Consider the following 22790-nt stretch of genomic DNA (forward strand, 5'->3'; position numbering starts at 1 on the left):
TTATCGCTAATTACCTTGAAGCTGATAACTGCCTGCTCGATCATTAGGGGGGGGCAGGCCCCTGCTCGCCCCCCCTTGGCTCCGCCACTGGGAAGAAGATCAACTGGACCGGCTCAGTAATTTGCCTGATCGCGTGTTGCTCGATATTGTAGGGCGACTTGACATCGCAGATGCTGCCAGAACCAGAATCCTCGCCAGACGGTGGAAGGAGATTCCCACTATGCTCTCTAAAATTTTATTAACAGTTGACAATGTGCGCAATAGAGGGTTGACCTCTGATGATGTAGCTCGGGCCAATGCCACCGTGCTTGGAGCGACCAGGAGCATGCTGGAAAGCAGGACTACAAGTCTATGCACCATTAACCTCCTGTGTGTGCGATTCTTCTTGGGCGATGGAACTCTCAGTATTGGCCAGACTGTTGCCAACACCATGGCGACGGAAAAGGTTGGGTCAGCGGAGCTAACTCTTTTTACAATGAGAGAAGGCAAACGATGCACAGATGATGATGTTCTCACTTACGGGAAGCAGTTCAAGTCATTTCTTGACGCCTGTCCAAACGCATTCAGTGGTCTTGCACGACTCCAGCTAGAAAATTTGAGGCTAGTTGAATCACCGGGCATCCCTGAAATTTTCAGCATATGCAAGCGACTGGAGTTCCTACGCCTGTTTAACTGCGACATGGGGAGCAGAGGAGGCTGTATGGGTTTAGCAATGAGAAGAAGGATGCACACATATTATGGAGAGCACCTGCATCTGATTTCAAGCACCGCAATTTTCTGTGCTCAGGGTCTTTGGGTTTCAGTGGGAGGCGAAGATTGTGAATTGCGTCGAAAGTGTCATGAAAGCATCGGCTGCCCTGGAGGACATATACTTGTATGAGAAGCCTGCGTGCGAGTACTGTAAGCACACGGCATGGAAGCGCATATTTCTGCGGAGAAACAGTCAGCCGGCCACGCCTGCGAACATATTGGACATGGGAATCAGCTTGCGTGTAAGGGTTCATTTGCCGGGTTTGCATTACTTCGGCTGAATTTGCGTATGTCATCTGAGAAGGGCTGGTCAAGAGTATACACCTGGACAGTTTGTGTTTGCTGTGTAACTCCTATGTTATCAAGTGTGTTCTAGTATTTGGCAGTAGAGAAATGCCCTGCACACTCTTTTATATGGTCAACTGGGAATGTATCTATGGACCTTCGTTTGATGAACCTACTTTATTTAGTTGCTACTATCTGGCTGGTTGGAGTTGGTTTGCAAAATGATATTTGTTTTGCGTGTAATGTTTTAATCGCCTCTCATAAAATGGTTCCTTGTTTCACAAAATGATTTATGTTTTGTGTTAATTAGTTCGTCTCATGTACTGCTTTGGAAACTTGGATGTTTTTAAGCTAACACTGTAATCTTTGTGGCCGAAAGTAAAGCAAGAAATATCGCGGCAAAGCAGACTGCAAGTTTACTGTAGTCCATGAATAATCAAGTGTTATTGTAAACTGAAGAAACTGTAAGCGCTTGAACAGAAGTACAAATTGATGAAGATACTGCAGTAGAACTGCAAAAAAGCTGTGAGCAATTCACACAAGCAGATTGCACTTGCAGGCCAGATTGATGAACGTAAATTCCACACAAAAATGCACTAGGCTAAACTGAACATAAGAAAATGCACTACAACCTGCGACCACCCCTTAGCATAGGAGAAGAGCACAGCTGAGAACAGAGTTTCTTCCAGCAAAGATGAACATGCAGGCGGACACTAAAATAAGAGTCATACATCCCTACAATTAGAGTGGCTCCTGCAATTTGACATCCACTGTGAAGTCCTCAAACTGTATGAAGCCCCCAGATCGATGCAGCACAATGAAGGAAATAGACCCACTCAAATCTGTTTCATAGCTCCTCTGTAATAAGTCTGTGCGCTTCTTTCTCCATAACAGGAGCTGTAGAAGCAGAGTAACCAACCAAGGGAGCCTACCTGCTTTAGTGTGGGTTTTCAGTGAATAACCCAACATATAGGACTATCGTGTGTTGCCACTAACACGTTTTCTGCTTAAAGGGCAACAGCGCCAAGCCAGCAGCCTGCTCGGTCAGCTATTTCTATCTTCGCATGACACGGAATTTTTCTTGCTTGCGGAAACGCTCGAGCAACAATTCATCGGTAGCAGCTTCTCTACGTCCTGCAGGTGGACCACCTGGGTTGTTACTATCTGTTGGTTTGCCTCCAGTTTCATTAGCTTGTGAATCTTGACCTTTGTACAACTCAGGATGTTCTGCATTGTAAACAATGGTTTAGTACCCTCAAATGAGAAGAAACATAACAAAGATGTGACATCAATAACATGACACTGACTGCATTTCAACAACATAATAGCATTAAAATGGCATCACTGCCACTAGATTTACCACGGGGCATCAATTTGCAGAAGCACATGTTACGCAGGCAGATTTAACCAGTAGTGCATTTTTAAGGACAGTCCCAGGTGGGGTCTGGGGAGGGATTATAGGAACCTAGTCTTCCCCTGTGAAGTGCAATGCAGAGAGGCTGGTTCGGACCCAGGACCTCTTGACACAATCGGGGAGGACTTCACCACTGCGCCAGACCTACCCTCAAGCTCCCACACAAGGTGGGGTCTGAGGAGGGAAATATAAATTAAATCTTACATTCGACTTCCTAAACTAATCCTATCAGACTCAAAATACCAATAGCAGATACTCTCTGAAGAGTTCTGTTACAGGAACAAAACTGTCTTCTTGACACATAGCATGCCGAACAATATCATATAAATATTTCATGTAACAGTGATACATGTGCTCACTAAGAAAATAAAACTAAGGAAATGACCTTAAGTGTATACACACCTCTTCGCAATTTTTCAGCATAATCTCTCCCACGATGGAAATAATCAGCACTGTAACTTGATGGAATATTTGCATCTGATTTTGTTTTACCCGCAAGCCTTCTTTCTTGCAACATCTTTTTAGCTGCCTCGGTTTCTTCAATATTTCTCAATTTGTACCTATCATACGACGATTGTTTCTGTTAGTGATGATATTCACAGAAAAATCTTTTCAGATCACCAAGATTAATTTTAGAAAGCAAGAAATATAATATATCACCAACATCGAATTATTGTAAGCACGAAACCTGGTTACTGAAAATCCTATATCCATGAGAAATTGTCTTGGAGAAATTTATTAACCTAGACATTAACCACACTGTTAGGTTACTGAAAATCCTATATCCATGAGAAATTGTCATGGACAAATTTATTAACCTAGACATTAACCACACTGTCAGGCCTTGAATATCAACAATAGCATTAGTGCAGCAGAGATATGTCTGTAGGTTTTCTGCATCCTTACACAACTTAATAGGTTCAGTTCCTATTTAGCATGCATCAATGACAAAGAAGATCAATAAACTAGCCATGATAGACCGAACTCATTGCAAACCAATCTCGAATTGGCATTGTAGATATTACAATTACAGGGATAAAATGCATATAGCACACGTAATAACACCAAACGAGATCTGTATGCTTTCCTAGACTTCCGTCCGCAAAGATTTTTCTGATCATGAAAAACAAAAAATCAAATTCTAACAAACTCTAAAAAATAGGATGTTTGGAGTTCACACAAAATTAAACCTATCTAGCTGCAGCAAACACTGGAAGTAGAACTGCCAGCACCCAGCAAAGAGACTTTGTCGACAATGGACCATTGGACCAAATAGTTGGCACAGGTTATGACTGATCTGCACAAATGGGAATTAACCAGTAGGTTTCATGCACTTATCTAGAGATTTCTGAAAAGTAGTAAACTGCTCTCCCTCGCTGATCGATATAAGCAACAATAACAAGTACACAACACTTGAGGCTTCTTTTAGGCACCTTCCCCTCTCAATCCAACATAATGATATAACTTTAGCAAGTTTTACTCTAAATGAAGACAGAAAAAGAGGGGTGCAAGCACACACTCGATGGGCAGCTGAACTTCAGCGATGCCGGTGGTCCACTGGGTCGAGCTCTCCTCCATGTTCTTCTTCCTCACCTGCAAGCAAACGATACAACACAATGTCATTGCAGCCCCACAACAATCTCACCCTGAGGATTGAATCACAGGGCTGTTCAGCCACAAACAAACCTTCAGGTGGTCCGGCACGACATAGAGCTCATCCACCTCGTCCTTATCGTCCTTGTCGTTCACCTCAATCGTCTTGCCCCTCTTCTTCAACAGCTCGTTCTCCACATACCTCAACCTTCAACGACCAGACCCAGGCTCAAGTTAGTTCTGGAAATCAGATTGGCAAGAGTAAAGCACATACAGATGCAACAACGCACATATTGGGGTCTTCGATGGTAACAGCGGTCTCCTGCGCAAAGGTGTCCTGTAGCACGAGGTCCTCTTCGCCCGCTCCCCCAGCCCCGCTGCCACCTCGGCCCCGAGCGGAGGACGCGTCAGTGGCGGCGGAGGCGGCGGCGCCGGTGGCCACGGACGCCGCGGGGATGCCCAGCTTCCTCTCCCGGAGCTTCTGCATGTACCTGACCTCCTCCAGAGCAACGCTGCGAGGGGTGAAGGGCAGGAGGCATCAGCAAGAAACCCTAACGAGGCAAGAGAGGAGAGGGGGAGCGGGAGAAGGGTACCGGCGGGTGTCCTCGTCGTCGGAGTTGTCGGCGGCGTCCGACTCGAGGCTTCGCTTGCGGAAGTTCTTCACCATGGTGAACCCGCGCCGGTGCCGGAGGGATTTGTGAGGATTCCTTGCCGGAGCGGGAGTCGCCGGCGGCGAGAGGGTGGAGATTTGGAATGCTGAAGCGAATTAGGGTCGTCGTGTCGGATTTTTTTTTTTTGAGGGGTCGTCGTGTCGGAGTGAACCGGTGGATAGAAGGAAGTTCGGGCCCGTTCCCTCGCTGCTACCCAAAGCCCATAGGCCGGAGTGGGCTTCCTCATTGTTTTTTCTTTTTTGGACATAGGGCTTCTTCATTGTTGTTGACAGAGTTTTCTCCGCCGTGCACACATCTAAGGCCAAAATCACTATTTTAACAAAATTTTAGCGCGCTGCGAGCGGCTAGTCGCCGAAAGCGTCGAACAGGAGCTCCCACACGGAGAGGACTGGAACGGAGCAAAAGAAAATCTAATGACGGTTTCTCTCCCCTAAGGCGACGACCTAGGGTTTCGACATACTCCGGTGATGGCGGTCGGCTGTTCTCCCTCCCCACGAGGGTTCTCTTGCCGGGGTTCTTCTCGGGCTCGGGGCTGATCAAGGGGGGGGGGGGTCTCTGCGACCCCGCCTGGCCAGTTGCGCGAGGCAGTCTGATCTAGGGTTTGGACGAGGAGCCAGATTGGATCTGTGATGGCGGCGGAAACAAGTACTCAGGGAAGGCATGGGAAGGAGACGACGGAGGAACTTCTTGCAAGGCTGAATCTACAAGAGGAAGAGGATGACGCTTTTGTGTGGGAAGAGGAATTGCCAGACCTGGGAGAGCCGGCGAAGTGGCTAGCAATAGCCAGAGTTCATACTACAAGAACTTTCAGCCCTAATGCTCTGTATGGGGACATGCGTGCTGCGTGGAACCCGGCGAAAGCAGTTGTTTGGAGGAAGATTAAGGAAAACTTATTTACTGCCCAGTTTGGATGTTTAGGGGACTGGAACAAAGCTATGGCTGAGGGGCCTTGGCTGTTCAGAGATCAAGTGGTCATCATGGTTGAGTACGATGGGTTCAAAAACCCTCATAGTATCAAGCTGGACAAGTTGGCGGTGTGGGCACAAATCCATCGGCTGCCTGACAAATTTCTGATATAGCCAGCTGTTAGAGGGATGGCATCATGCATTGGAGAAGTGGAGGAAGTGCAACTGAAGTTACCGGCAGGGTTCTTTGGTGAGTTTGTCAGAGTTAGGGTGAAGATAGATATTAATGCAAAAATCAGAAGGTTCGTAACTGGAAAAAAGGGAGATGAGATGGTAAGATACCAAGTCAAGTATGAAAAACTTCCGATCTTCTGCTATAACTGTGGCGAGTGTGGACATTGGCACGAGGAGTGCGGGGATGGAGTTCACGATTCAACGAAGTTTGTATGGGGAGATTTTGTGCTGGCTGATGGTGTACGTTTCAGGCAAGCTGGGAGAGGTGGCTATGGCTTTCAGAGGGGACGAGGTGGCCCAAGACCCACGGGAGGAAGAGGCCGGGGAAGAGAGCAATATAACCCAAACCAAAGTTGGCGTTTCAATGCACAACAGAATGAACCTCGCAGACAGGATGGTGGGGCGGTCTCTGAGCCAGCTCCGGGTGATATGGGTACGGCCGAGCCAAGGGAGATAAATGAGACACCAGGCAATAGTGTGCTGGGGGCACCGGTGGGAAACAACAAACGCAGTCTACCGACAGCAGTCTGCTCCAAGGAAGTGTGCAACCCACAAGAGTGGAAGGAGTGGTAAGTGAGAAATCCTCAGTCCTTGTGGTGAGAGAAAAGCCCACTGGTGTGCCTCCATTGCCACCCGTTTATGTTTCTCCAAGGAAGGAAGTGAAGAGGCCCAAGAAGGGAGACAGCAATAAAGGGTTTTGTTCCATCAATCAGCTACCACCGAGGTGATGACTAGCAAGGAGACAAGAGGAGAGGAGGATAATTTCGTTGGCAATACAGTTTTGGCGGGCTCCTCCGAGGAGCGCCGCCGGACCCAATGAGTCTTCTCTGTTGGAACTGTCGTGGTGTGGGTAATCCCACGACAGTTCACGAACTTCGTGCTCTCGCGAAGAAGTTTACCCCGACCGTACTTTGTATAGTTGAAACTCAGATTGATAGGGTACGTGTTGAAAATTTAAAAGGAGAGTTAGGCTACAATAAAAGTTATGTTGTTTCTAGTGATGGTAGAAGTGGAGGTCTAGGGATGTTTTGGAATGATGAAATAAATTTGCAAGTTTCGGACTACTCAAAATATCATATAGATGCAATGGTGAACAATGCAGGGGCTATTCCTTGGAGGCTAACATGCATATATGGAGAGGCACAGGTGCAGGAACGATACAAAACTTGGGATAAAATGAGGGAACTAGCGGGGCAATATGACGCACCGTGGGTTCTCATTGGTGATTTTAATGAAGTATTGCATGCGAGAGAACATGATGGGATTGGAAGGAGAAGCCAAAACCAGGTTGATCTTTTCAGGGCAGCTGTTGACGACTGTGCTTTGATTGATTTAGGTTACACTGGCATTAATTGGACGTTTGAAAAGAAAGTAACATGAGGTTCTTTCACCAGGGTCAGACTGGACTGCGCGCTTGCATGCGCTGCATGGCGAAGTGCTTTTCCCCAGGCTATAGTGGAACACATCAATGTTGTTGCTTTGGATCACAATCCCATTTTTCTTAGTCTGCATGCAGCTACTGATGACCCAATCATTGCACGTACTTTCAGGTATGAGTGCATGTGGGAGATGCACACAGAGTTGCAGGAAGTGGTGAGAGAATCGTGGACTGCGACAGCTGAAGTTGACAGAGGAGATTCGGTGACGGGACTATCGAATAAACTAAACCTATTGTCGGGATCTCTGTGGGCCTGGGATCGCACAACCTTTGGCAGTGTTTGGAGAGGAATAAAAAAGTTAAAAAGGGAACTAGATATCCTGAGATCGGTTCCAGGCAGGGTGGAACCATCCGAACATGAGAAGGAGATAAAAACGAGCTGCTAGAACTTTACAAGAGAGAGGAGTTAATGTGGAAACAAAGAGCTCGCTTGGAGTGGCTCGGAGCTAGCGATAAAAATTCAAAATATTTTCACATGAGGGCAAACCTGAGGCGAGTTAAAAATAGAATAAAAGCGTTGATGAAATCAGATGGGAGCTGAACCAAAGATAAACAGGAGACGAAGGAGATGACCAAGGCGTTCTACACAGCTCTATACACTTCTGAAGGTACAAAGAATATGCAAGAGGTTACCAATGCGGTCGCGCGCAAAGTGACACGCCAAATGAATGATGTCCTGAACGCTCCCTACAAAGTCGAGGAAGTAAAAACTGCGTTGTTTCAAATGTCACCTCAGAAGGCTCCCGGACCGGATGGTTTTCTTGCACAATTTTTTCAGAAACACTCGGATGTTTGTTCTGAGGAGGTGACTAAAGTTGTCCTTAGAATTGTGGAAGGTGTGGAAAGTGCCCGTGAGATCAACAACACGGTTTGGGTGCTAATACCCAAGGTAAAAAATCCCACGCTTCTTACATAGTTCCGTCCCATCAGCTTATGCAATGTTTTGTACAAAATAGCATCCAAAGTTATTGCTAACCGTCTGAAGAGTGTGCTGCCAGACATAATCTCTGAGGAGCAATCAGCCTTTGTACCGGGCCGTCTTATTACTATAACATAATTGCTGCATATGAATGTTTCTTTTGCTCCGTCAAGCAGATGGAACATACTCATTCCGGTGCTTCCCTGTCGTTGTCAGAGAATCAGGATCGTTCCGACGTTACGAACAATTCCACTTCAGAGAATCTCCACGCTAAAAAACTGCAAGGCAGCAACGGATAGTATGCCCAGATGTCTGATGACAAGAAGGCGGAATACCTCCAGAACGGCGTCAGGCATGGGCTGAAAAAAGGCTGCAAGACTTGCTAATGCCAACTGTCAGCAAGTATGTCAACAACATTCTTCATCATGTTTGTCTCTACAACGTACGCCTTTGACCAATATAACCAATTTAACAGAGTTATGATGCATGTTCAACATGTATATGACATGCAAGCTCGAGAAAGATTTGTGCCTGATACGTCTCCAACGTATCTATAATTTTTGATTGCTCCATGCTATATTATCTACTGTTTTGGACTATAATGGGCTTTATTTTCCACTTTTATATTATTTTTGGGACTAACCTATTAACCGGAGGCCCAGCCCAGAATTGCTGTTTTTTTGCCTATTTCAGTATTTCGGAGAAACAGAATATCAAACGGAATAAAACCTTCGGGAACGTGATTTTCTCACCGAACGTGATCCAGGAGACTTGGACCCTACTCCAAGGAGTCAAAGAGGCGGTCACGAGGGTGGGGGCGCACCCACCCCCCTAGGGCGCGCCCCTGCCTCATGGGCCCCTCGGTGCTCCACCGACGTACTCCTTCCTCCTATATATACCTACGTACCCCCAAACGATCAGAATAGGAGCCAAAAACCTAATTCCACTGCCGCAACTTTCTGTATCCACGAGATCCCATCTTGGGGCCTGTTCCGGAGCTCCGCCGGAGAGGGCCGTCATCACGGAGGGCTTCTACATCATCATAGCCCCTCTGATAAAGTGTGAGTAGTTTACCTTAGACCTTCGGGTCCATAGTTAGTAGCTAGATGGCTTCTTCTCTCTTTTTGGATCTCAATACAAAGTTCTCCCCCTCTCTCGTGGAGATCTATTCGATGTAATCTTCTTTTTGTGGTGTGTTTGTTGAGACAATGAATTGTGGGTTTATGATCAAGTCTATCTATGAATAATATTTGAATCTTCTCTGAATTCTTTTATGTATGATTGGTTATCTTTGCAAGTCTCTTCGAATTATCCGTTTGGTTTGGCCAACTAGATTGGTAGTTCTTGCCATGAGAGAAGTGCTTAGCTTTGGGTTTGATCTTGCGGTGTCCTTTCCCAGTGACAGAAGGGGCAGCAAGACACGTATTGCATCATTGCCATCGAGGATAACAAGATGGGGTTTATTTCATATTGCATGAATTTATCTCTCTACATCATGTCATCTTGCTTAAAGCGTTACTCTGTTTTTAACTTAATACTCTAGATGCATGCTGGATAGCGGTCGATGAGTGGAGTAATAGTAGTAGATGCAGAATCGTTTCGGTCTACTTGTCATAGACGTGATGCCTATATACATGATCATGCCTAGATATTCTCATAACTATGCTCAATTCTGTCAATTGCTCAACAGTAATTTGTTCACCCACCATAGAATACTTATGCTCTTGGGAGAAGCCACTAGTGAAACCTATGGCCCCCGGGTCTATTCTCATCATATCAATCGCCATCACTTTAATCTTGCTTTGCTTTTTTACTTCGCCTTTTACTTTTCACTTTGCATCTCTATACCAAAAATACCAAAAATATTATATCTATCAGATCTCACTCTCGTAAGTGACCGTGAAGGGATTGACAACCCCTAATCGCATTGGTTCCGAGTAGCTATCGTTTTGTACAGGTACGAGGGACTTGAGCGTGGCCTCCTACTGGATTGATACCTTGGTTCTCAAAAACTGAGGGAAATACTTACGCTACTCTGCTGCATCGTCCCTTCCTCTTCGGGGAAATCCAACGCAAGCTCAAGAGGTAGCAAGAAGAATTTCTGGCGCCGTTGCCGGGGAGTCTACGCGAAAAGTCAACATACCAAGTACACATCACAATCCCTATCTCTCGCATTACATTAGTTGCCATTTGCCTCTCGTTTTCCTCTCCCCCACTTCACCCTTGCCGTTTTATTCGCCCTCTCTTTCCCAATCTCCTTCCCTTTCTCCGTTTGCCCTTTTTCTCGCTAGCCTTTTTGTTTACCCGTGTGTTGGATTGCTTGTTTGCCGCGATGGCTCAAGATACTACCAAATTGTGTGACTTCACCAATACCAATAATAATGATTTCCTTAGCACTCCGATTGCTCCTCTTGCCAATACTGAATCTTGTGAAATCAATACTGCTTTGTTGAATCTTGTTATGAAAGATCAATTCGCTGGCCTTCCTAGTGAAGATGCCGCTACTCATCTGAATAGCTTCGTTGATTTATGTGATATGCAAAAGAAAAAAGATGTCGTTAAATTGAAGCTATTTCCTTTTTCGCTTAGAGATCGTGCTAAAGCTTGGTTTTCGTCTTTGCCTAAACATAGTATTGATTCTTGGAACAAGTGCAAAGATGCTTTTATCTCTAAGTATTTCCCTCCTACTAAGATCATCTCTCTTAGAAACAATATTATGAACTTTAAGCAACATGATCATGAACATGTTGCACAAGCTTGGGAGAGAATGAAATTAATAATACGTAATTGCCCTACTCATGGTTTGAATTTGTGGATGATTATACAAAAAATTTTATGCCGGATTGAATTTTGCTTCTAGAAATCTTTTAGATTCGGCCGCGGGAGGAAATTTTATGGAAATCACTTTAGGAGATGCTACTAAACTGCTAGATAATATTATGGTTAATTATTCTCAATGGCATACTGAAAGATCTTCTAATAAAAAAGTGCATGCGATAGAAGAAATCAATGTTTTGAGTGGAAAGATGGATGAACTTATGAAATTATTTGCTACTAAGAGTGTTTCTTCTGATCCTAATGATATCCCTTTGTCTACTTTGATTTAAAATAACAATGAATCTATGGATGTGAATTTTGTTGGTAGGAATAATTTTGGTAACAACGCTTATAGAGGGAATTTTAATCCTAGGCCATATCCTAGTAATTCTTCTAATAATTATGGGAATTCCTACAACAACTCTTATGGAAATTATAATAAGATGCCCTCTGAATTTGAGAATAGTGTTAAAGAGTTTATGAATTCACAAAAGAATTTTAATGCTTTGCTTGAAGAGAAATTGCTTAAAGTTGATGATTTGGCTAGGAACCTTGATAGAATTTCTCTTGAGGTTGATTCTTTAAAGCTTAGATCTATTCCTCCTAAGCATGATATCAATGAGTCTCTCAAAGCCATGAGAATTTCCATTGATGAGTGCAAGGAAAGAACCGCTAGGATGCGTGCTTCCAAAGATGCCTTTATTAAAGCGTGTTCTTCCCATTCCTATGAAAATCAAGATGAAGATCTAAAAGTTATTGATGTGTCTCCTATTAAATCTTTGTTTTGCAATATGAATCTTGATGAAACTGAATATGATCTTCCTTTACCTAGAAGGCGTTCTAAAAATTCGGAGTATTTAGATCTTTATGATGAAATTGATGAAACTGGGATTGAAAGAAATAAAAATCTAGATGTTGCTAAACCCACTATACTAGATTTCAAGGAATTTCATTATGAAAGTTGCTCTTTAATTGATTGTATTTCCTTGTTGCAATCCGTGCTAAATTCTCCACATGCTTATAGTCAAAAGAAAACCTTCACCGAACATATTGTTGATGCCTTGATGCAATCTTATGAAGAAAAACTTGAGTTGAAAGTTTCTATCCCTAGAAAACTCTATGATGAGTGGGAACCAACTATTAAAATTAAAATTAAAGATCATGAGTTTTATGCTTTGTGCGATTTTGGTGCTAGTGTTTCCACTATCCCCAAAACTTTGTGTGATTTGCTAGATTTCCGCGATTTTGATGATTGCTCTCTAAACTTGCATCTTGTGGATTCCACTATTAAGAAACCTATGGGAAGAATTAATGATGTTCTTATTTTTGCAAATAGGAATTATGTGCCCGTAGATTTCATTGTTCTTGATATAGATTGCAATCCTTCTTGCCCTATTATTCTTGGTAGACCTTTCCTTAGAACGGTTGGTGCGATTATTGATATGAAGGAAGGGAATATTAGATTTCAATTTCCATTAAAAAAGGGCATGGAACACTTTCCTAGAAATAAAATAAAATTTCCATATGAAACTATCATGATAGCCACTTATGGATTGCCTACCAAAGATGGCAATACCTAGATCTATCCTCGCTTTTATGCCTAGCTAGGGGCGTTAAACGATAGCGCTTGTTGGGAGGCAACCCAATTTTATTTTTAGTTTTTTGTGTTTTGCTCCTATTTAGTAATAAATAAATTATTAGCCTCTGTTTTGGTTGTGTTTTTGTGTTTAATTAGTGTTTGTGCCAAGTAGAACCGTTGGGAAGACTTGGGGAAAGTCTTGTTGAACTTGCTGTAAAAAACAGAAACTTTAGCGCTCACGAGAACTGCTGTCATTTTTATTTGGAGAGTGCTATTTAGTTAATTCTTTTTGAAGATGATTAATAGATAAATTCCTCACGTACAGCAATTTATTTTATAATTTTTGGGGTTGCAGATATTGCGCTAGCTACAGATTACTACAGACTGTTCTGTTTTTGACAGATTCTGTTTTTCGTGTGTTGTTTGCTTATTTTGATGATTCTATGGTTAGTAAAATAGTTTGTAATCCATAGAGAAGTTGGAATACAGTAGGTTTAACACCAATATAAATAGAGAATGAGTTCATTACAGTACCTTGAAGTGGCTTTTTGTTTTCTTTCGCTAACGGAGCTCACGAGTTTTCTACTTTAAGTTTTGTGTTGTGAAGTTTTCAAGTTTTGGGTGAATTATTGTGATGGATTATGGAACAAGGAGTGGCAAGAGCCTAAGCTTGGGGATGCCCATGTAACCCCCAAGATAATCCAAGGACACCAAAAATTCAAAGCTTGGGGATGCCCCGGAAGGCATCCCCTCTTTCGTCCACTTCCATCGGTAATTTACTTGGAGCTATATTTTTATTCACCAACATGATATGTGTTTTGCTTGGAGCGTCTTGTATTATTTGTGTCTTTGGTTGCTAGTGTGCCACAATCATCCTTGCTGTACACACCTTTTGAGAAAGCCATACATGAATTAGGATTTGATAGAATACTTTATGTGCTTCACTTATATCTTCTTTGAGATAAGTAGTTTTGCTCTATGAGCTTCACTTATATCTTTTGAGCGCTATAATTTTGCTCTATGTGCTTCACTTAGATTTCTTTGAGCACGGTGGTGGATTTGTTTTAAAGAAACTATTGATCTCTCATGCTTCACTTAAATTATTTTGAGAGTCTTAATAGCATGGTAATTTGCTTAATAATAACATGCTTGGTATTCAAGATTTGTGAAACTTTCTTTTGAGTGTGTTGAATACTAAGAAATGTTGGATGCTTGATAATTGTTTTGAGATATGGAGGTAGTAATATCAAAGTCATGCTAGTAGAGTAATTGTGAATTTGAGAAGTGCTTGAGTTAAAGTTTGCAAGTCCCGTAGCATGCACGTATGGTAAACGTTATGCAACAAATTTGAAACATGAGGTGTTATTTGATTGTCCTCCTTATGAGTGGCGGTCGGGGACGAGCGATGGTCTTTTCCTACCAATCTATCCCCCTAGGAGCATGCACGTAATACTTTGGTTTTTGATGGCTTGTAGATTTTTGCAATAAGTATATGAGTTCTTTATGACTAATGTTGAGTCCATGGATTATACGCACTCTCACCCTTCCATCATTGCTAGCCTCTACGGTACCGTGCATTGCCCTTTCTCACATCGAGAGTTGGTGCAAACTTCGCCGGTGCATCCAAACCCCGTGATATGATATGCTCTTTCACACATAAACCTCCTTATATCTTTCTCAAAACAGCCACCATACCTACCTATTATGGCATTTCCATAGCCATTCTGAGATATATTACCATGCAACTTTCCACCATCCAGTTTATCATGACACATCCATCATTGTCATATTGCTTAGCATGATCATGTAGTTGACATAGTATTTGTGGCAAAGCCACCGTTCATAATTTTTTCATACTTGTCACTCTTGATTCATTGCATATCCTGGTACACCACCGGAGGCATCCATATAGAGTCATACTTTGTTCTAGTATTGAGTTGTAATCATTGAGTTGTAAATAAATAAAAGTGTGATGATCATCATTCAATAGAGCATTGTCCCCAAAAAAGAGAAAGGCCAAAGAAAAAAAAGAAGGCCCAAAAAAAGGGGGCAATGCTACTATTCCTTTTTCCACACTTGTGCTTCGAAGTAGCACCATGTTCTTCATATAGAGAGTCTCTTGAGTTATCACTTTCATATACTAGTGGGAATTTTCATTATAGAACTTGGCTTGTATATTCCAACAATGGGCCTCCTCAAGTGCCCTAGGTCTTCGTGAGCAAGCAAGTTGGATGCACACCCACTTAGTTTCTTTTGTTGAGCTTTCATACATTTATAGCTCTAGTGCATCCGTTGCATGGCAATCCCTACTCCTTGCATTAACATCAATCGATGGGCATCTCCATAGCCCATCGATTAGCCTCGTTGATGTGAGACTTTCTCCTTTTTGTCTTCTCCACATAACCCCCATCATTATATTCTATTCCACCCATAGTGCTATATCCATGGCTCACGCTCATGTGTTGCGTGAAAGTTTATGAGTTTGAAATTACTAAGGTATGAAATAATTGCTTGGCTTGTCATCGGGGTTGTGCATGATGAGAGCATTCTTGTGTGACAGAATGGAGCATGACTAAACTATATGATTTTGTAGGGATGAACTTTCTTTGGCCATGTTACTTTAAGAAAACATAATTGCTTTGTTGGTTTGCTTGAAGTATTATTATTCTCTATGTCAATATGAACTTTTGTCTTGAATCTTCCTAATCTGAATATTCATACCACAATTAAGAAGATTTGCATTGAAATTATGCCAAGTAGCACTCCGCATCAAAAATTCTCTTTTTATCATTTACCTACTCGAGGACGAGCAGGAATTAAGCTTGGGGATGCCTGATACGTCTCCAACGTATCTATAATTTTTGATTGCTCCATGCTATATTATCTACTGTTTTGGACTATATTGGGCTTTATTTTCCACTTTTATATTATTTTTGGGACTAACCTATTAACCGGAGGCCCAGCCCAGAATTGCTGTTTTTTTGCCTATTTCAGTATTTCGGAGAAACAGAATATCAAACGGAGTCCAAACGGAATAAAACCTTCGGGAACGTGATTTTCTCACCGAACGTGATCCAGGAGACTTGGACCCTACTACAAGGAGTCAAAGAGGCGGTCACGAGGGTGGGGGGCGCGCCCCCTGCCTCGTGGGCCCCTCGGTGCTCCACCGACGTACTCCTTCCTCCTATATATACCTACGTACCCCCAAACGATCAGAACAAGAGCCAAAAACCTAATTCCACCGCCGCAACTTTCTGTACCCATGAGATCCCATCTTGGGGCCTGTTCTGGAGCTTCGCCGAAGAGGGCCGTCATCACGGAGGGCTTCTACATCATCATAGCCCCTCCGATGAAGTGTGAGTAGTTTACCTCAGACCTTCGGGTCCATAGTTAGTATCTAGATGGCTTCTTCTCTCTTTTTGGATCTCAATACAAAGTTCTCCCCCTCTCTCGTGGAGATCTATTCGATGTAATCTTCTTTTTGTGGTGTGTTTATTGAGACCGATGAATTGTGGGTTTATGATAAAGTCTATCTATGAATAATATTTGAATCTTCTCTGAATTCTTTTATGTATGATTGGTTATCTCTGCAAGTCTCTTCGAATTATCCATTTGGTTTGGCCAACTAGATTGGTAGTTCTTGCCATGGGAGAAGTGCTTAGCTTTGGGTTCGATCTTGCGGTGTCCTTTCCCAGTGACAGAAGGGGCAGCAAGGCACGTATTGCATCGTTGCCATCGTGGATAACAAGATGGGGTTTATTTCATATTGCATGAATTTATCTCTCTACATCATGTCATCTTGCTTAAAGCGTTACTCTGTTTTTAACTTAATACTCTAGATGCATGCTGGATAGCGGTCGATGAGTGGAGTAATAGTAGTAGATGCAGAATCGTTTCGGTCTACTTGTCACGGACGTGATGCCTATATACATGATCATGCCTAGATATTCTCATAACTATGCTCAATTCTGTCAATTGCTCAACAGTAATTTGTTCACCCACCGTAGAATACTTATGCTCTTGAGAGAAGCCACTAGTGAAACCTATGGCCCCCGGGTCTATTCTCATCATATCAATCTCCATCGCTTTAATCTTGCTTTGCTTTTTTACTTTGCCTTTTACTTTTCACTTTGCATCTCTATACCAAAAATATTATATCTATCAGATCTCACTCTCGTAAATGACCGTGAAGGGATTGACAACCCCTAATCGCGTTGGTTGCGGGTAGCTATCGTTTTTTGCAGGTACGAGGGACTTGAGCGTGGCCTCCTACTGGATTGATACCTTGGTTCTCAAAAACTGAGGGAAATACTTACGCTACTCTGCTGCATCATCCCTTCCTCTTCGGGGAAATCCAACGCAAGCTCAAGAGGTAGCAGTGCCCCCAAGTTATGTATCTGGACCCTCGAGTGAGATGATAGGTGTCTACTCAACCTACACTAATTTCATCTTTTATTATGATTGCATGTCCTTCCGGAGTTCATATACCTAATTGCCATGTTCATGTATGTTGCCAGATGAACCTTTTGAGAGGAAACGACGACGTATGCGGGAACAATATGCAAACATGCCAAAGCATGACAAAGAAGTTGTCTTGTGTAGGAATCATGCATATAAGATAGGACAACGACGTACCACCCCATTATCCGAACAATCTTACATTGCCGATGTCACGGGTGGGTCCAAATCGCACTCACCAAGTACACCTTCCATATCGACACAACCATATGGATATAGCTCCACTGGTATTTTTCAGTCCCCGTTGTTGTCCATTTACTAGCACTTTAGGTATGGCTATGTTATGCATGGTAATTGGGCGCATATATGCCTTCCATTCTACCGCTTTATATGTATCCCAGATGTCATCCACATTGAGGACGAGTCTGATGAAGCTGGGATTTTTGAGCCAATTCAACCCTCTACTAAAATGGAAGGTATATTTTTCATCACATTTTCTCCTGTATTGCATAATATGTCTTCCGGTTGATTCAGCATTATTGTGCTCCTAGGATTCTTCGACGACATGCACGAGGACGAAATATTAGACAATGATGAGGATGCAAAATATTTTAGACAACATTCGGTATTTTAACTCTCACTTCTCCTTCACAAGTCTTGGAGTCACCCTTGACCATCAGGTTAGCAGTGTGGCCAGAATTGGGATATATACATTCCGTGCGCATGGTCAGTTGTATCACCGTCTAGACCATTTGGTGCCTGCTGGTCAAGGACCTAGGCATTTGCAATTGTACATTTTTGATACAGATGACACCTTGGAGCATAGGGTGAAACGGTCTCCTGATCTTGATATCAATCTCATACGGAAGATTTTGCGGATACTAGACAACAACCCCTATGTGGACATATTTAAGAGCATTGGTTCTATTCCAAACCTGGTAGAGTATAGGATTTCATTAACCACAGATATAAAACTGGATCAATGAAATGGCCCTACAACTTCTCAGGTGGCTGCAATGTGGGTTCAAGGGATTTGCTTTTTTATTTTGCACATGGCTACACGTGCATTGCACGTGCACGTTTACTAGTCAAAAAAACCCAAGTTCATAGCTCAAAAAATAAACCCAAGTTCATGGGAGGGATGGGCTTCCAGATATTAGAATTTTTCAATCTGGCGCCTCCTCTAGAAACCTGACTCTTTGAGTGCTTGCATCTTAAAGTCGTCAAAATAGAGGATAATTCGTACAAGATGCACAACCACAACGATCGAACGGGCCGGGTCACGAAGGACTGTATCAGTAGTGTGGGTTTCTAGTGTTTTTTTTCTCATGGCCAGTTCATTTTTAAAATTCTTTTTTGGATGATTTCTCTTTAGTTTGTCTTTTCTACTTTCTTTTCGTTTTTATTTCATTTTAATTTCATGAACTTTTCTTTTTAATATAATTGTGAAAATAGCTAATTCACAACTTTAAAAATATGAACCTATTCAAAATTTTAACCTTTTTAAAATACGTGAATGTTGTCAAATTCATGTTTTTTAAATCTCTTGATTTTTCAAAATCCATGAACTTTTTTGAAAATGATGACTTTTTAAAAATTCATGATATTCTTCCAAATTTGTGAGTTTATTGTCCAATCCATGTAGTTTTTAAAATTCTTGGATATTTTTCCAACTACACGATTACCTTTATCAAATTCATGAACTTTTTTGAATTTGTGATTTCTTTCCTCAAATTCATGTACATTGTTATGGCATTTCTTGGTCTATCCAAAAAATTGCGAATTTTTCCAAAAATCAATGGTCAATGGTTTATGGCCAGTGGTCGGTGGTTAGATGTGAAAGGTTAAGCTATTAGCGGTCAGCAGGTCAAAGGAGTCAACGGTCAAAAACAAATCCTTGCTCACGTGAGAGTCGATTTGTTGGGCCGACCCACAAATCCTCTCATGTTAGGCGATGGTTGCGTTACTTGCCACAACAAGCGCTAACGAGGAGCTCTCCTTAAAGTCTGTGTATGACCATACGAGATATGTTTTGGAAGCGAGCCTCGAGAAACATACCTTGCAAGTTTGGTGGTCCATTTTTTAGGGAAGAGCTACCCTCAAGTTGGGTCTCATTTACATGATTGGCATTGGTGAAAACACGAAGATTTTGGCATGATAACTGGATCCCACGGTATTTTAAGGTACGACCGGTTTGCCAAGAACCTTTACATCCGTCGTAGCTAGTCAATGAGTTTATTGACCATACTTCGGCTCACGGGAGGTGAAAGCAATTGAAGAACATTTTTATGATATGGACAATGACATTGTCTTGGTCCAAGGGTATCTCACCACATTAGTTCCCAGCATGGTGGATCGGGCTGCATACCCCTAGGCCGGTTCCATCCTAGATCATGTTGGGCAGCCCATAACGTTTATACGAAAGGCTACAGAAGACTTGTCGTACAAGAAGAGGATGCCGGGGCTGAGAGGACTCTACCTCCACTGACATAGTTGGACAGGATCTATAACCCTGGAACCATCAGTCTGCTATATAAGCAATGTGACAGCTCGAAAATAGATCATCATACAATTCCTTCGGTTGTATACATGTACTTTATACGCCCCTATCGCAATATACATGATCAGGAGTAGGTTAATACCTCGACCGAGAGGCCCAGACATAGGTAAATCTTGCTCCTTGTTTCCCTTCCGACCTAATTGCTACTCCATGACACTTAATTGTACTATATTTGTTCTTTATTTTTCGGGCGCATAATTATAAAATTTCATTTCCAAAAGGATAAAATATCTATAACCATGTGTGTGTGACCATAAATTAGTATACATATAACGAAAGTTTAGATCACACGCTAGATGGAGTGTTTATCTGATGTTAAAGTGGTTTATGAAGTCCAAATTCAGATTGTCGGTTGTTCATAATAACAAGGAGAGTAAATTCAGACTGTCTTCTATATCCGATGCTAAATTGATTTGAAGATCTATCTTTCTCGGGCCTATTAACTAAGAATGTTTCTATGTTGGACTTATAGCTCAATTATCTTTTGTACAGAATGACAACCATCGCCTCCGGCCCGTTACACAAACGTCGTGCACGAAACAGTTAAGTGAAAATTGGGCCTCCCCCAAACCCAAACCAGCAGACCGCCCACCACTCCCCACCCCGGCCCGTGCCGACACTGAAAAATAAAAACAATTTATCTATCCTCCCCCTTCGTGCGCCGCTCAAGTCAAGAACCTCATGGCTACGGCGATGGCGGACGCGGGAGACGAGGCATTCGACTTCCTCTCAAATCCGGTTGACAGGTATGTATCGCCGCCCCCAAATTTTGTTCCCGGTAGTAGCCCCTATAACTAGACTCGTATCTCACTGGCGTACTGGTTTATTTTCGATAGATTTCCCCTGCTGGATCTCGCCGTCGCAGAATCGTTGATGGCCGGCGAAGCAAGCCAAACTCTGCTATGTATGGCCACTGAGTCGAGCATTGGTAATGTCGGCAATGCTCCGGCGACATTAGAACTCGAGTTGAACAATGCTTGCAATGGGATGGCCCTGTCCGCGCCAATTTCAGAGCATTCCACAGGCAAAGACTCAAGCTTCTGGCTGGACAAAAAGGTAACCCAGTAAACAATACACGCTGCATGCAAATGTTGATACGATGTACTTCATGAACATGCTCAGCCAAAATTCTGAATTACTACGTTATTCTGAATAATGCAGAGTGTTGGTCGTGCACCTGATGAAACGACCCCCGTGTGTGTTGGCAGGATGAGTACCCTTGAGAAAACATTGAGAAGATATGCAGAAAAGAAAACATAGACAGTCATAGTACCTGCTGTAGGAAGCAACTTTGATTCACTTGGAGAAGCATACGATTACTACAATCTTTACTCCTGGGAGATTTGATTTGGAATTAGGTATGGCAAGAGCAGGCTAAACATCGAGAGAATAAAATGCATGCAGGAGCTAGTGTGTGGTTGCTCTGTAAGTACTCATTTCAGTTAAATATCACATATCCCAACCTAGATGATCAGATATAAATGTGAAAGTCACACATTGACATACTCGTGTTTGTTGTGCTGGTTACAGGGAATCCCATAGAAGAGTAACACACGGACATGCCAGTGCAGGTGCCCTGCAATGATATGATTGCTTTGATCAAATGACAATGGCTGGTAAATAAGTGAGTACAGACCAACGCATAACCATTCGCTTACTGAAAAATATGTGGAGGAAGTTTACTGGCCTTCACACATGCATATTGATATATACACCCGTGACGTTGTGAAGCAACTTTGTGAAAATAATATTAGTGTTGTCAAGGTCTACAATATAATTGCTAGTTTGTTTGATTCAATGACCAATGTACTATTCAGCAAAAGAGCATCACGAGGGTTGTGTAGCAAGATTAGTTGAGAACAAGCAGACGATGATGTGATAAAGACAATGGATGTTTTTGCTGAGTTGGGAGCGAAGGATTCTGGGCTCTACTACAGAGTACAACCTGATGAATAAGCCGCATACGGAATTTGTTATGGTCAACCTGAAAAAATGCAGTGCTGATAGCAGATTCTACGTTCTGCACTACATCAGGGAATTCGATGGGGTAAAAGTTGCACATATCAAGGCGGTGCAGATGCAGCTTTCTCATGCACATCATGACATTACTGCGTGCCAGACGGTAATGAGATTGACTTGATGCCACCAGTAGATATATATGCGTACATGGTGCAAAATACTCACATAGTGTTTCTCGTTTGAAGTTTTTCGTCCCAGTCATCCTTGATCATGGGTGGGCTGCATATATGTGGGATATGTTGAGGAAGGAGATTTATGTGTTGGATCCATTGTGTGCCCAAGTTGCGGGAGCAGATCTGCGTCACATGACCCACCAGGAGGCCGTGTCACTGATTCACACAGCCTTGTCCAGTTGTGTCAGTGAGTTCTTTGCGAAATGACATTGTTCAGCCGATAGATGGAAGCGCAAAGTTCTGAAGATTACCCGTGATATACTCACAAGGTAAATGAAAGGTTTGAAATGGTTTTGCAACCGGATGGCTACTCGAGATGACATGTTTGCTTGCGCTTCGCCTATTTCTCTTGCAGGGATGAGTCTGGAATGTTTATGCTCCATGCGATTAGGCAGTATGATGGGGACAAGATGATGTGGCCGCTGACTAAGGTAATAATTCTGATATGTTATGTTTAATCTTCTTGCAAAACGAGATGCTGATTTCTTTATTCTCAAGATAGAATATTTTTCTGTATGGTGCTGTCAATGAAATATGCAGAAAAACTTGGCCACTTTCCGTCAAACAGCTGTTTTTGAGGTTTTCGTCTGATGGATGAGAATCAGAATTTCGTGGCGGACGATGTGTTACGGGCCACTCTGGAAGAAGACGAGGGATGATGGATATGCAGTGATATGTCATGTGTGGAATTCGCTTTTCAACTAGGGAGCCACACTGGTGGAAAAAGGGCCTTTGGTCGCGGTTCGCAACTGCCATTAGTCGCGGTTGCGCAACCGCGACAGACCGGGCGCGACTAAAGGCCCCCCCCTTTAGTCGCGGTTGCTTAAGAACCGCGACTAAAGGCCCGTCCACGTGGGCGCCAGGTGGCCGTCGGGGCGGAGGACCTTTAGTCGCGGTTCTTCTGGCCAACCGCGACTAAAGGCCGCCGCAGGTTTAGGGTTTTAGCCCCCCCCCCCCTTAAACCTGTTTTCTGTT

At 42.9% G+C, this 22790-nt stretch overlaps 1 protein-coding gene and 1 long non-coding RNA gene across 2 annotated transcripts; one reads left to right on the forward strand and one right to left on the reverse strand.

Moving 5' to 3' along the window:
* Window positions 1–1507: 1507 nt before the first annotated feature.
* On the reverse strand, window positions 1508–4832 carry LOC119318629 (protein COP1 SUPPRESSOR 2-like). Its single transcript, XM_037593208.1, has 6 exons — window positions 4636–4832; window positions 4333–4554; window positions 4136–4250; window positions 3969–4042; window positions 2852–3009; window positions 1508–2262 (listed from the first exon to the last, which is right to left on the reverse strand). Exons 1-6 carry the CDS (start codon window positions 4707–4709, stop codon window positions 2090–2092), a joined length of 816 nt encoding a protein of 271 aa, XP_037449105.1. The 5' UTR covers window positions 4710–4832; the 3' UTR covers window positions 1508–2089.
* Window positions 4833–20286: 15454 nt separating this feature from the next.
* On the forward strand, window positions 20287–22547 carry LOC119318630. The gene is made up of 7 exons (XR_005154175.1): window positions 20287–20369; window positions 20460–20679; window positions 20785–21048; window positions 21154–21745; window positions 21828–22084; window positions 22171–22246; window positions 22356–22547. It is a non-coding gene; the product is annotated as an uncharacterized LOC119318630 (long non-coding RNA).
* The last annotated feature ends 243 nt before the right edge of the window (window positions 22548–22790 follow it).

The sequence above is a fragment of the Triticum dicoccoides genome, chromosome 6A, assembly GCF_002162155.2.
Source record: "Triticum dicoccoides isolate Atlit2015 ecotype Zavitan chromosome 6A, WEW_v2.0, whole genome shotgun sequence".
NCBI lineage: Eukaryota > Viridiplantae > Streptophyta > Magnoliopsida > Poales > Poaceae > Triticum > Triticum dicoccoides.